General features: G+C 41.3%; 1 protein-coding gene across 1 annotated transcript; it reads left to right on the top strand.

Annotated features, from left to right (window-relative positions):
* Window positions 1–12,240: 12,240 nt before the first annotated feature.
* Window positions 12,241–15,610, top strand: elp6 (elongator acetyltransferase complex subunit 6). The gene is made up of 7 exons (XM_069711915.1): window positions 12,241–12,493; window positions 12,592–12,670; window positions 12,771–12,841; window positions 13,314–13,438; window positions 13,603–13,810; window positions 13,925–14,089; window positions 14,865–15,610. The coding sequence occupies exons 1-7, from the start codon at window positions 12,440–12,442 to the stop codon at window positions 14,988–14,990; spliced, it is 828 nt and encodes a 275-aa protein (XP_069568016.1). The 5' UTR covers window positions 12,241–12,439; the 3' UTR covers window positions 14,991–15,610.
* Window positions 15,611–15,758: the final 148 nt, after the last annotated feature.

Raw genomic sequence — 15,758 nt, 5'->3', positions numbered from 1 at the left:
CCGTTTTTGGATCCTGTGTTTTCCTGAGTGTCGCCTCCCCACCCACCATTTTCTGTCCCCTGATTTCCAACGCTCTCTGCATGGCTTTGAACGCAGCTTCTTCGATCCTTCTCATATGTGTGCTTCTTTGCTTACATAAAACACAGCCAGGCTCAGGTACGTTTTGATCACTTTATTTCCACATCGACCGTTAGTAGTCGCTTTCATATCATCATCATATGATTATTAAAAGCTTCATTTTTTTCATCTTTACTTACTTCGGATTATCAGTTCACATGTTAATTGTACCATATCACACATACGAGGTGATGAATATTTCATAAAGAGTTCGCATCACAAAGCTCCCCTTATTTGGTATTTCATGGAGCTTGCACACATCTTGGCAGATGGAGGTGGCTCAGTCGTCATGGAGACGGTTTAGACTGTATCTCACGAATGTAACGCCAAATAACAACTAAACTTGTTTCCGTGGCAACTGAGGCAACTCAAACCTGCTGAAGGTCAATAAATGTGGCTTAAAGCTACAAATGAGTGGACCTTTTATTTATCAAAATGATTATTATGGATTCCTGTATATTAAAACATGATTATTAAACCAAACTTGGAACATAAAATGAAAAAAACTTTGCAAACTAGACAACCAGAAAGAAAGTTTTAAAGTGTGTTATGTGTTTAAAGTCAAGTTTTAATTTAAAAAAAAAAAAATGTTATGCCTTAACTAAATGAAACAGGATTATTATAAATTGTTTAGTGACTCCAGGATTACCGTGTGCCTACTGCACTAATTTAATTAAAACTTTATTTAGGAAATTGCACCACTAAAGCCACATATCAAATCTTATGGTACAGGTGAATCCTGAAGCCTGTCGTGAAGGGGGGTCCTTACAGTAAAATCTACTTTGAAGATGTGTTATTTCACTTTTTTGCTTGTATATTCATAATCAAAATATCATATCGAAGTGGGGTGTAAATATGATTTTAGTATAGAAAAACATTGCTCTCATAGTGGGAGGAAAGAAGAACCCCCCAGGAGCTTAACTGCTGGGTGAGAAAATTATATAACTCCTGAAAAAAACAACATGACAGCCAAGTTTAAACAAATGTTGTTTTTCTTGTATTCTGGAAATGTAGGAATTTTTAAGGTTTAGACCTTTACAGAAGGTCAAAAAAAATTTGGTCTCATATCACAAAGATAGATGGACGGAAAATAAAGTCGATGATGTGACTGCGAGCTTTTCCATCTCCGAAGTTGACAGTCGGTCAAACTGTTTGAGAAATTGTCTTCGCAGCACATAAATCGTGACAGCAAACACCAGGAACCAGTCTGCTGCTTCTGCATGTTTCCTTCCTCCAGAGACGCTTCTCTTTTTCCAGCTGGACGCACACGCAAGCAGGCAAACATGCTTACACCTGCAAATAAACAACACTTTGAATAAATGAACAGAAAGAGATGAAAAACACATCACGTGCATACGTGTAGTTCAGCTGTAAGAAATGAACACTTTAAACCATTTTACAGTACAAAATGAGGTCAATACAATAGTTGTTGGCTGACAAAATCTTACAGAGACAAAATTGTTTTCTTATACTCATCCGTGCTTTCATGCAGCCACACACACCTCCCACACATTTCTCAGCTCTACTCCGGTGGACTTTTTGTTCTATTGAGGATGCTGAACTGACACAACAGCGCGCACACACCATATTCACACTCACATTCACACATGGCCAAAGCATCTGTCGGCTTCCCATGCTCTTAGACACATGCAAAGGCATTAGCTCTTCCACACTTGCGAGAACCCTCAATAGCGCGATACATTTTCTTGGCACTTTACCAATTCTGGTAAATCACAAGTCTCGTCTCGAGTCTGTCGAAAGGGAAATCATCAGAGTTAAGTTTGAGTCAAGTTTCAAGACTGTTGGAGAAAGTTAAACCTCAAATTCTCAAGTCATTCGAAATAAGTTCAAGTCAAGTATAAAGTCATCTGAGACAGATTGAAATCAAGTTTTTGAGTTCAAGTCAAGTCACAAGTCTTCATAAGCAAGCAGGTCCAATCAAAGTCAAATAACTTGAGGCGAGTCTAAAAGTCATTCAAGAGGACGCTTGGTTCGTCTTTGAGACGCGATCAAATATCTCATGGAAGTTTCAAGCCAGGTATTAAGTCATTTACGATGAATATCAAGAGCAGTCTTCAAGTCTTTCCAGACAAGTCCCGAGTCCAATCCCAGGTCTTCCAAAACAAGCGAGTTCAAGCAAAGTCCAGTATCTTAAAACAAGTCAAATGGTCACTCAAGACTACGCTCGTCTTTTGAAACAAATTCAACTGAAGTTGTTGATGACAAGTCCAAGTCAAGTCTCAAGTCTTTCCTGATGATTCATATGAGATGTGTTTCGAGTCAATTCTCAATACATTCAAGTTTCGAGGCAAGTCTGAAGTTGACTCAAAAGTCCAAGAGAAAAGTAAAAGCCATTGGAGAGAAGTTCAAGTGAAGCTTTAAAGGATCTGAGACAAGTTCGGTTAAGGTTTCAAGTAGGTTGAGACTAGTCCAAGTGAAACTGCAGGTCATTTGAGACAAGTTCAAATCCAGTCTCAAGTCCTCCAAGACCAGTTCCAATAAAGTAATTCAAGGTAAGTTTCTGAAGTCTCAAATGAAGCCTCGTTAAAGACTTTCTTAGTTTTTCTGAATGTTTTTGCTTTCAAGAAGATTCAAGTCATTCGTGAGTCAAAATCTCTTGCAGGTCCGGCCTAAACGCAGTCGAGTCTGTCCTCGTATGTCACCTTTCAAGTACTCATTTTTGTGACTCGGGTCCAAAATCTCGTGGTGGGTGGGGGTCCTTTTGTGTCGCAATGTGCTCTCACTCCAAAAAAAAAGCATTAAAACTCAAAATTGGTTCCCACAAGGATATAAGTACGACAACAACAACAACAACCATAACACACGTTCACATGGTTGCCGACCGACAGCCCCGAATGGGTCTCGGATGAGGCCGCGAGCGCCCGCGAGCCTTTTGTCAGGTCGCTCCTTTTGGATCTCCATGAAAAAGCGACGGGTTAAACAGCGGCATTGTGGGAGGAGATCCTTCCCAAGGGTGAAGGGGGGTGCCGATGAGTGGAGGGCGGGGTGGAGGGGGGGGGGGAGGTGCCCTTCTCTTTCTTCAGATAAATAGACAGAAAGCATTTCAGCCCCCAGAAGGTAAAAAGAAAAATACTTCTTTTTTTTTTTTTTTAAATACACAGAATAGGAAACAGCGGTAGGCGCGCTACAAAAACAGCAGCAACAGTGATTATCACCCTCTTTATTCCTGTCAGTCCATCTCACACACACACACACACACACACACACACACACACACACACACACACACACACACACACACACACACACACACACACACACACACACACACACACACACTCGTGGGAGCTGGCACATGCAGTGAGCACATGACTGCACATACTCAAACACACACATACTGACACCAAGAGGAGGGGTCCCTCTGAATTGTGAACGAGCGAAGCCAGAAGTACCAGTGGACGCCATGGCAACAAGTGGGCATTACGTTACCAACAGAGACGAAACTGAAGCAGGATGGAAGTGGGTGGGGGCGGGGGGTGGGGGCGGGGGCGGGGGGTGTCTTCATCCCTGTGAGAGTAACACGGCGACTGCCTGAAAACCAATGCGCGTGTTTCAACATATTATCATGTTGTCTACTCGTTCTTCATTTCAGGGAATCGGCTGTCAAGCAAACCTTTGAGGGGGACATCGTCTCATTCCTTCAATGGTCTGTTTTATTGGGGGGCAAAATTACCCAAAATGTACCAGCGTATATAAATGTCATGCTTTTTCAACACGTAGCTGTGTTTCACTCCACTTCCGGTTCCCTAGGCGGCCAGTCGAATCGGGCCGATTTACGCTAAGCGTCGGCGCTCTCGGACGTTTTTTTTCTGGCCTCATGTTTTTTTTTTACCCAGTAGTGTTTTGCCCAGATTTGGCTGTGGCTTTGGTCGGGTGGATTTCTTCCAGTTTGGGCTGAGAATTGGCAGATTTATCCGCATTTGGAACGACTAACCTGACGATGAGTGCGTGACTTGAATTTGTCGAGATGGAGAACTTGGAGAAATGTTTCGGGTTTTTTTCGGTTGGCGTGCTTGTTTTGAGTTTCGGTTTGGTCCGTGTACCCTGGTGTCTCCTACCAGATGTCCCCCTCTCTGTCTCGTCCAACCACTTGGCACAGCCACCTCACCTGCTCCCAGTTCACTCAACCAGTCCCAGCTGGAGTCCCTTTTACATGTCATGCCGTTACCTCTTCCTGTATCCTTGACTTTTGGACTCGTTCTTTTTTTGAACTGGACTTTCACACCATAATTTGTAAGTAAAGTCCTTTTCGTTGTCCTTCCTCCTGCTCAATCGGGACACTTGCCGGTTTTACTTGGGCCGATTCTGCGGTGTCTTTCAAACGGCACTCGGCCCGAGTTATTTCTTCCCGCCCACCGGATTTGGTTCGTAATATTTCCAATGGAAACAGGAAGACATGAGCGTAGCCCAACGAAGACGCGGATAAACCTGAGGTGCGAGCTAAAATTAACGCAGCTTTACGCTCCTGTTTTACCCGGCCAAAGTTATTTAAGTCTGTCAGCGCTATCACCGATTATTGGCTGTTCTACACCATTTTGCAATACGCAAACAAAAAAAAACAAAAAAAAGGCTTTACATTTTTGGTTTTGTGGTTGTTTTTAATATTTCAGTGAACATTTAACTTTTAGAATATGATGTGAAAAATGCTCAAGTGGATAGAAAACCTATTTCACTTGTAGACGTTGATTTATAAATGACCCAGAAATGTCTTGTTGGATTGTAAGTTTTACACCCAAGTTTTCATGTGTTCATCTCAAACAAAATGACACATCCCTGAAACGTCACAAGTTTTTCCTCTAAAAGGAGCTACAAGATGTGGAAAACAATTAAAGCTTCTCTTAATTCAGACTAACTATAAAAACACATTTTAGCGCCGATACTGGCCAATATATTTAAAAAAAAATTTTTTAAAAACGTGACAGAAATGACAAATAAATTGGCATGCACCGTAGAATTAAAAGAAAATCAATTTCAGTACAGAATCAACATTTTTCCCATCATAAAATGACATGTTATAGAAATTATGTTTGTAGCAGTAGTATTGACTCTCCAAAGCTTTCTAGGAATCAGAGGATTAGGGTCATGGGTCAGAGCTGCCAAATATCTCACAAAGCGTCCTTTCCAGTGTGATAATAGGAGCTTTAGAAGGTTATTTTAAAGGGACCGATTTTTAACAAACATCATGGACGCCAACGTCTGAACACCTGATCCCTCCGAGCGAGGACAGAGACGCGCTGATCCGTATTTATTACGGCGGTGAAAGGATTTATCAACCACGTGTAAGCCTGTGTGTTATTTTCTATGTCCGCTAACCTTTTGAGCACTTTCACTGCATCCCTCTTCCCTTTTTTATTTATTTATTTATTTATTTTTCACTCTCACTCATCTGCTTGCTGCCAGAGAGATTTTTTTTTTTCTCTGCATCTTCAGACGGAGGGCGTCGTCGCCATGGAAACCCATTCCGAGGCTGCAGCTCGAGCAGACGAGATCCAAACTCGGTGACCTCCGGCTTCCTCTGCCATCACGCACACGCTCTCGCGCACGCACACGCGCACGCGCACGCACACGCACGCACGCACGCACACACACACACACACACACGGATGGGCGAGGCAGATTAAGCGACTCTCGTACAGCTTTGCTGTCATCTAGTAAACAAGTGTAGAACATCGGAGCATTAAAACAGCTCTCGACTCCACTTTAGGGTCGACGTTGCGCCCTGCGATCTCTTCACACAACCCTAATCCTTCTCCCACACAGCCGTCCAGCTGTCACTTACAGTCGTCTCATGGCACTTGCGCGCGCACACACACACACACACACGCGCGCGCACGCACACACACACACACACACACACACGCACGGCTCTGTTCCCATCGTGACCCCAGTCTGATTTTAAGGAGACGGTCATCAATAATCAAGATGGTGGTGACGTGCGTAGGAATGTCAGGATGAATAAAATCAGAGTATAATTTATATATATATATTATATTATTTTATATTTGCGACGTTTGTTTTGTTTTTTTCTACTGTGACAAATCCACAGACTCGACCTCTGGAGCCTTTCAGCTCATCGTTTTGGTTTAACGAACCCAAACTTTTATTGTTTTGATTCAGTCTCACTGCACTCATCAGTTACTGCAGATTTAAGTGAAAGTGTAGAAGCTTTATCAGTAAAATGTACTTAAATATAATGTTACTCTCTTTTTCTTCTTTTTTTTTTTCTCCATTTGTTTATTTTCAATAAGCTTTAGAGGCCAGCGGAGGTAAACCCATTCAAAATTTAACAGCCCAAAATATGATGTATTTTTCAAGTCAACATCTTCACGAGCCCTCAGATTTATTTTGTGATTATTGGGAGGGCACTTGAGGTTAGGATCCATTGGTTTAATCCATAACATTAATCGCATTGTAATTTGTGTTTACTAGATTTTTGCTTGCAAAACCTTAAACTGCAAAGTATGAAGTCGGGAAATGTCACATGCAATAAATAAATAAAAAAATACAATAACGTTCTCTGATATGTAGCGAGAGGATATTTACATACTCCAAAAAAAAAGAGTAGAATTAGTAAATCACGAGAAATGATCCTTCGCAGTACTTTAATTTTTATTTTATTTTACTGGTGATGAAAAATTCTCCTTTTCCAGCTGGACTTTAAGAAGGAAAACCAGTGCGAGAGAACCGAGGGTATAAGAGAAGGAGCAGGAACAGAATTGAAAAATGGAGAACATGGCGAAGGCGTGTGAAGATCCTTCTTCTTCTTTTTTTTTTCTCTCTCTGATGAATCCCGAGTCAAACCTGCCGGGACTCGGGATTCATCAGCCGCCTGTGATTGGCTGACGATGCGGTGGAACGATGGTGTTCGGATCTCGGAGCGGCTGCCGTGATTGGCTGGTGCGGGAGTAGTAGGACATGAAGGAGGCCTGCACACATGTACAACACACGCACACGCACAAAGTCATGCATGTATCTGTGCCCCCCCCACCCAAAAAAAAAAAACACACACATGGAAATGCAAAAAAAAATCAACACACAAAGTACAACGTTTGAGCTACATGCGAATATAAAACACACACACACACACACACACACACACACACACACACACACACACACACACACTCGAATGTTAAAGCGACCGGGAAACTGCTGGAGTGCTCTTAATTTAGATTTACATGCATGCACACACACGGCACACAGTGTGCCTTCACAAAAGCCGCCCTGAAAAGCAGGGAATGAAACCAAAAGGAAAGAAAAAAGGGGAGGAGGGGAGGGGGGGCTGCGGCGGGGGAGGATGGGGGGGGGGTGTGTGTGGGAGAGATCTCCATAAAGTCTAAATGAATCCTTCTGGCACCCTCTAGTTTACTAATGAGACTCTGAGGAATGTGGCTGATTAGAACGGGACCCTCTGGCTTCTTTTCTAATGGAAATCTGACAATACATTACCAGAGTAACTCACCCCCCACCCCTCACCCCTCACTCCTCACTCCTCACTCCTCACCCCACCTCCTCACCCATCCATCCATCAATCCCAACCCACCCCCCCTACCTTCAACTTCCCGTCCTCCTGCACTACATCTGCGGTGACTGACTGGTTTGGCAGCAGGCCGCGTGATGGCTTCACCAGGATGAGAGTGATGAAACTGAAACGGTTCGCTTCAGTGGAGGCTGCAGTCTGATGAGGATAATGATGATGATGATGATGATGATGATGATGATGATGATGATGATGATGATGATGATGATGAGGCCCCCGGTACGAGTTGAAGTCTCAGCCTTTGTTGTTGTTGTTGTTGTTGTTGTGAGGTCAGAGTTGTAGTATTTGTTCGGGATCCGTCTTCGGATGCAGGAATATTTCACCCGAGCACCTTTTTAGTCCCAAAAATTTGAATTGGCGCGAAAATTTGAGGAGTTTCCCTTCGGACGCTCCGGAAATATCACGTTTCGCGAGCACGGGCCGATGCGATGGTACCGCGACGTTGACCTCTGACCTTTCGACCACCAAATTCAAATGACCACCAGTTCATCGTTGGTATCGAGTGAATATTTTTGACAAAGAAATTCCCTCAAAGTGTTCTCGAGTTTTTGTTGTTGTTGCATTCACGAGAACACGAAAGACGGATAAGAGGGGGACATGAGGTCGTGGCTACCTTGAACTTTGACCTTTGACTACCACATTTTTTTTAACCGTGAGGCCAAGTGAACGATCGTGTCACATTTATTTATTTTTTTTTTTAATTCCATCCAGGCGTTCCTGAGATATCGTGTTTCACGCGAACGTGTACAATTGAGGTCACAGTGACATTGACCTTTGACCTTTGCGCCGCCAAAAATATAATGCATTCGTTTGTCCCCGATTTGAAGGAATTCTCACGAGGCGTTCTTGAGATATCACACGAATGAATTCGCTAATTAGGACCAAAAAAATTTTTTTCCCTACTAATGTCTAATAGGACGAAATGAAGTGATGACATCTTGCATTCAGAAGGTCAAAGGTCAGCGTTTTGGTTTTCTGTGTGTGCATATCGAGCAGTGCATTTTCTCAGAACTTTCTGTGGCTCCAACGTCATTGATCGATGAATCTGTCACGCGTCTCTACGTGGTTTTTCTTTTACTCTGCTCGTGATATATTTATTTTTGGTGATAACCGGTCTCTTCCTGCACCGCCAAGGTCACCATCAACCTGGAGCTCCACCTCTCCAAGAAGCTGACGTCCTCCTCCTCCTCCTCCTCCCCCGGAGGAGGAGCTTTCGCCCAGTACGACCTCTTCCTCTACAAGATGCCCAAAACCAAAAAAATCCGGTTCGCCGACGGCCCGAGGGCGGGGACGGCCAACGGCCCCGTCAGGTCCAGGGGGCGTGTCCTCAGGTGGGAGGACGACGTGTACCCGCCGTCTCCTCCCGCCTGCTCCTTCCGCGGCCCCGTCAGCGCCCGCTCGCTGCCGACCTCCACCGTCAGCATGCTTCAGCTGCCGCCGCCGTGGATGCTCTGACCTCACACCCCCTGACGGAGCGCTTTTTTTTTCTTTTTTCTTACATCTTCGTGTGTTTTGCATTTTGTCGGGAGTTTATGAGAAGCTCAATTTACAAAAAAAACGTCAAGCTTTTTTCTTTTTTTTTTTGCCTCGATAGTTTGACGTACGTCAGGTTGAAACGGGGACTTCGATGACGAGTGTCGGACGAAGTGGACGCTGTGGTTTACATTTTGTTTGCAGGTCTTTTCCGGCACGAGAAAAGTCTGAACCAAGGACTTTTAAAAAAAAATTATTTACTGGATATGAACTAATTTAAAGAATTATCGACCAATAAATACAGTTTATTATAACATTCATCTAAAACCGCCGATTAAAAGTCGTCACGTAAAAACAAAAGAAATAAGTACCAAAAAAAAAATTATTTAAAAAAGAAACAAGGCATTAATGTAAAATCTACAAAGATAAATTGTGTAAATCGACAAAATAAATACAAAAAGTTTTTGTATTTATACTTGGAACAGTTTTTCGCTTTACTCTGCTCGTTATTGTGTTTTTTTCGGGGACACTTCGGAGACTGCGGGACTCAAACCGACGACCTTTTGGTTTTCAGGAGAGGCTTGACCTTCAGACGAAGCCGAAAGAACGGACGTTTTATTTTTTGACATCCGTGTAGCCGTGCCAACAATTATTACGGCAGAACAAATCGGGGCGGTTTGCCAAACGACGAGTCGATGAAACGCTCATCGGATTGTTCCATATCGCTCGTCTGACATTACACATCGTCTCTGATCGCCGTTCAGTCAATTCGCTCGCGTCCCACTCGGCGGTGTAAAATAATACTGATGACTGTGTACATAGTATAGATTAATTACGTAATCCCCGTATCGATCCCCGCTGACAGACTCGTTCATTTTGTTTTCACACAGACTGAAAGTTTCAGATGCGACGAATCGTTATTCAACTAAAAAGTTTTCATTTTTAAGAATTTAATAAACTAAAATTTCTGTCAGGATTACTCTTATTTACATAGAGCTGAAAATGTAAATATGATTATGTGCCAGTATACAGAGAGAATTGAGGGAAATGTCCATTAAAACAAATCCACTGGGGAAAAAAAAGTTGCTTCAACTTCTGACTACGATAAAAATGCATTAACTTCATAATTTTCATTTTTAGAGCTGCACTAATCAACAGTTTTATGTAAACAAAGGTTAAAATAGATTATGTGGAAGATGTTGCTCGTTATTTTTTACTGTTCAGCTTTTTTAGCTTCTTTCGGCTCATTGTTTTGGTCATTCCGCCTGCAACTTTACTGGTTTGGTTTTTGTGTCACTGCTTGAATTGCATTTTTTTTTTTCCAGCCACATCAGCAAACAGATGTTCTCAGGTATCAAAGCTCAGATGAAGTGACTGTTCACTTCCTGCTCAGCACCAAGCAGCAAGACAGGAAAACCTTCTTCTTCTTTTTTTTCAAGAATCAATGGAAAACAAACAGAGCTTGTATATTTATCAGGTGGAAAACATGACTTTAAATACATGATAATGTCGCCCCCATCTGTACTGGATGTATAAAATGCTTGCTGACATAAGTGTTTAAAAAAAAAAAAAAAAATAGATGCATCTTTTATTGTGTCATTTTGAATTACAGCATTTTATAGAACAAATAAAAGACTAAAATGGACAACTGACCAGCTCAAGAAAAGTCTGCTTTATATGGGAATATGTGTGGTGTCATATAAAACCTGCAGAATCATTGCATGCACAGTCTTGATCTCTTTTATATCGAGCTGTTTGAGAGCTACACACTGCCATCTGCTGATTGGACAAAGAAAAAAGTTCAGTGGCTGATTTCTCTATCTCCCATTTTACTTGTCTTTTTTTTTTTTTATTCAGCTGTTTTGCATAACCTGTGAGTATAAGATGGATGACTTTTGTGATCCAGACTAGATTTAATCACATTTATAATCACTTTAAACGATTGACTTTTGTTTTTCAACACAAAAAACATTCTCTTCATGTGGAGGATCAAATATTTATAATGGCAACATGGTGAATTAAAACAGTAAGATTTTGTTTTTGTTTTTGTAGTACAGCAACAAAAATGTGTTTCAGAGTCTGTTCAAGGAGTGCACAGTTGCTATACCCCAGATATTAAGGGTTCAACATCTTCTGGTAAGTATTTCCTTGCAGCTTTAAAATATTTTCAAGACTTAACCTAAACTTTAAATGTACCACATGTAGAGTAGGAAGCAGTTCTGTGACAAAAAAGACAAAAAAAAAAAAATGAGGGGCATTTTCTTGACATAAAGTAAGATTTCCCACTTAATACCGTCAACCTAAAATACATTATTAATTAAAACTCAATATAAATAAAAGGGATATGGGAGTGTGAATGACAATCACATAATCCAAAAGATGCAAGTCACAATATAGGTGATTAGAACAATAACAGGAAAATATTAAATTAAAATTTTTCAGCAGTACACTAAGGATAAAACACAACTTTATTATTGCAGAATATATTTGACAGGTCAGCTATATTGGTCATATTTAGATGATAAAATGTATTTATTATTGTAAAGAAGAGTGCAGATTTAGTATCTCTGAGGATGAATTTGTCTCCATCATGATGAGAATCATTTACTTCCTTGACATTTAATTGTGGCTCATAATCGCTTCTATCATCTCAACATCCATATCTGCTTCTGCTATTACTAATAAAGGAAAACTACCGGAGCTCACCGCTACTGCTGTCGCTCATGAGGCCCGCCAGCAGGAGGCGCTGCCTGCAATCTAAAACAAAGAAAAGAGACGACGAAGAAGTTGCCATGTGCGAGCAAAGATCGTCTATTAGAAAAGACTGTCAACACGTTGTTCGTCATACACCCGAGGCTTTTGGTTTTTCAAAAACAAATTCCCCATCAAAACATATAATGTAGTCTTTAAAATGAGCATTTAATGTCGCATAAAGCTAAAAAATAAAATAAAATAAAAGATATTCGTGTCTTGTAATATCCGCATGATCTTAACGGCCTCTCTCTGATCAAAAGGCTTTTTCTGCCGCCGGAAATGCGCTTCAGAGTGAGAGCTCCTGCTCGCCTTTTTTTACCCCATCTTTACCAGCATGCTAACTGTTACCTCACCAGCTGAGCAGAGAGAGAAAGGCGTTTCAAATCGGCTATTTGATGAAAGATGACTCTCTAAATCTGACTTTGCAGCCTCCAAAAGCGCGTAAAGCAGACTTTAAGATTTAACTCCTGCTTCGCGACGCTCATTTAGCTCCCTTTGCAAACCATTTCGCTTTGTGTTAGTTGAGAGTTAGCCATGTTTACAGAGCTCAACAGCATCCTGAGCATCTCTCCGGAAAACTTCACGCAGGTGACGATTGCACGTGTTATTTGTTTTTAAACTTGTGGTCCTTAATATATATCTTTTTTTTTTTTATAACATAATGTCACGTATGTTTGAACCTGCAGGGAGAATTTATCCTGCTGTCGGACAGACAGAGTGACGCCTCATTCCTCATTCACCACTTCCTCTCTTTCTACCTACGAGGTGAGGATGTCAAAATAAAAGAAAGATGTTTATTTATTTTTTTGCATTCCTATTTAACAGCTGATGTCTTTGTTTTTTTGGTTTTTTTTTGTGGTTTCAGCGCGATGCAAAGTGTGTTTTCTGGGTTTGGTTCAGTCATTCAGTCACTACAACGCAGTCAGTCAGAGACTGGTGAGTATCGACTATTGTGGGCTTTTATTTTTGCATTTATCAACACAAGAAAATATGAGTCTCCATCTGCATTAAAACAGAACATTTATTCTTCTAAATTCTGTATTACAAGGTCACAGAAGTTAGGTGATCATTTTCCCTATCAATTAACCTGTCCGTTACTTATGACTTCAATTTTCCACGGCTGTTTAAGTATGTTTAAGTACATGTTTTATATATTAAATATGTTTTATTTTTAGTACATGTTTTATATATTAAATATATATATATATTATACATATTTAAGTATATGTTCATGTTTAAGTACAAGGCAAGTACGATTGTCAGCTGGCATAAAAAAATAATTAACATCTCTGTATTACATTGCTGTTAATCAAGTACTGATGTTTTCACTGATTCATGGCTGTCTCTCTCTTTTTTTTTTAATAACATGTGTGTGTGTGTGTCTGTGTGAAATGTGTGTGTTTCTCAGGGTGTAAGTTTAACGCAAGCCAAGGAGAAAGGTCAGCTGATATTCCTGGAGGGACTGAAGGAGTCGCTGTCCATTTCGATCCCTCGTGAAGCCGACGCAGGAAGTGAAGCCATGGACTTCCTCAGGTACGATCGTATAATCACCCTTGTTTTTGTTGTCGTTTCACTTTTATTTCTATCTTGTGTTACAAACCCATAAATGATATATCTATTTAATAAACAAATTATTATTATTTAACCGTCTTTTGACCTTGTGGGCCCGCCTCCCACCGTCTCCCCTCCGCCCTCAGGGATCCTGCCGTCGGCCTGCGGAGTCTGTTCGAGTTCGTCCGGTCCGGCGTGAGCGGCGCCGTCGGTGGGGAGGACGGGTCCGAGGAGTGGGGACCCCCCGTGCTGCTGGTGGACGACCTCAGCGTGCTGCTGAGCCTCGGGGTCGGCGCCGGAGACGTGCTGGACTTCAGCCACTACTGCAGAGCCGCGGTCTGCTCTCAGCTGCAGGTCGGACCGAAAATAAATAAACGTCTTCGCTTTGCGATAAAATGTTGACCGTGAGCGGGATGGTCTAAAAAAAACAACAACAAAAACAACAACATGACTGTCTGTCAACCACAGGGGAACATGGTGATGCTGGTGCGCTGCGACGGGGGAGGAGAAGAGGAGGATGACGGAGAGGATGAAGGCCCAGAGCGGCTCCTGAAGGCCCTGACCCACCAGTGTAGCCTCACTCTTCAGGTTCGGGGTCTCCCAACCGGATACTGCAGGGACATACACGGGCAGGTGTGTTTTCTGATTGAATTTGAATATGAATATATATATTACATTACATTTAGCTGACGCTTTTATCCAAAGCGACTTACAACACACCGATGGTACAACATCGGGAGCAATTTTAGGGTTCAGTGTCTTGCTCAAGGACACTTAGGCATGTGGACAGGAGGAGCTGGAGATCGAACCAACAACCTTCCGATTAGTGTGCAACCCACTACCAACTGAGCCACAGCCTCTCGTGTGTGTGTTCGTGTGTGTAATAGATAAATTAAGACATTATTAATCCCACAATTCATTTGTGTCGTCACAGCAACATAGAAACACAGTTAGGGGAAGAAAAAAAAGGTGCGCACAATAAGAAAAAAAAAAATCACAAATATATATACAATAAAATACAATAGAATAAAAGAATTTTACCAATGAATAAATACACACGCACAAACTATACACAAACATAAATAAAGACAATAACACCGTTGCACTGTCTTTAATTAATTAATTTTATTTTGTTCTATTTTATTTGTTTATACTTTGCATTTTTACATGTTTTATATTTATACCTTTCCGACCTCTATTTTTATTCTGTTATTTTTATTGCTTTTTAGAAAAAAGTAAAACCCAATGAATAAATGCACACATGCGTACAAACTATACACAAAACATAAATAAATGCAGCATTGTAAAGACCCAATCTGGACTCTTAACGGCGACGTACATGTTTAACCACCGTTACAACACAATCTAAACTATTTATATTTATTTAAACTATTCACTGTGTTTTCAGGTGGAGGTGTGTTGGAGGAGGAGACAAGGTAACGGACAGCAGACGCAGAAGAAACTCTTTCAGTACAAGGTCCACGATAAAGGAGCCTCCTTCTTCGCCCGCGGGACATCCAGCGCCGTTCTCTAAGCTCCGCCTCTTCAACAGACGCTTTTAAAACTGTCCCATTTTTACGTGTGATTTTGTTGAATAAAATGAACTCAGTCTGGATCCAAGACCCGTCTGGAGGAGGATGGAGGACGTGTGATGCTGCCGCTTGGAAGAATCTGTTGTTGTCGTGGTTACCGGATCGCCAAACATACGGACAAGCGAACCGGCTGGTAATTTAAACACGTTGTCCAATCGTGAAACTCCACTGACCGGGAGACTGCTGGTGTTTTTGGCTGAGAGAATTCCTCTAGCTGTAATACAATTCATATCTAATAAAAAAAAAAAAAATAAACAAAACATTTTCATTGTGTGTAAACTGTTTGAAAGGAGTGTTGGTCTCACTTCATTTCATTTTAACGTGTTATAAATGTTTTCTAATTCTTCGAAACAAGAAACAATGAACTTTTGTCTTCATCGAACTTTTTAACTACAACTTGTGAAACAGGGATTAATAAATACATTTAGAGTTACAGCACCATGGATGCTACGGCACAAGCAATACAAATTACAGAATAAAAGTAAAGCTCCGCCGTCACGAGGACAGATACAGGAGATCATTCCTGCCGACCGCAATAAGTCTGTACAATAACTCACCTCTGGCAAAATCCATCACAACAATAACACTGTTGTCTGTGTTTCTTGGTTATTTGTATATAATATATATAGATATATACTGTACTGTATATACTGTGCATTTTATATTTTTTTTACTGTTATTTTATTGCTTTTTATTATTCTATTATTATC

The sequence above is a fragment of the Brachyistius frenatus genome, unplaced genomic scaffold (assembly GCF_029030835.1).
Source record: "Brachyistius frenatus isolate BFR_SWC_R1_liver_20210118 unplaced genomic scaffold, ASM2903083v1 Contig_104, whole genome shotgun sequence".
NCBI lineage: Eukaryota > Metazoa > Chordata > Actinopteri > Embiotocidae > Brachyistius > Brachyistius frenatus.
This window is presented reverse-complemented; position numbering and strand designations above follow the sequence as displayed.

Coding starts and splice junctions, on each gene's coding strand:
- elp6 (XM_069711915.1), top strand. CDS start 12,440: ATGTTTACAGAGCTCAACAGCATCCTGAGCATCTCTCCGGAAAACTTC. Junction 12,671..12,770: donor CCTCTCTTTCTACCTACGAG/GTGAGGATGTCA, acceptor TTGTGGTTTCAG/CGCGATGCAAAGTGTGTTTT. Junction 13,811..13,924: donor CGGTCTGCTCTCAGCTGCAG/GTCGGACCGAAA, acceptor TGTCAACCACAG/GGGAACATGGTGATGCTGGT.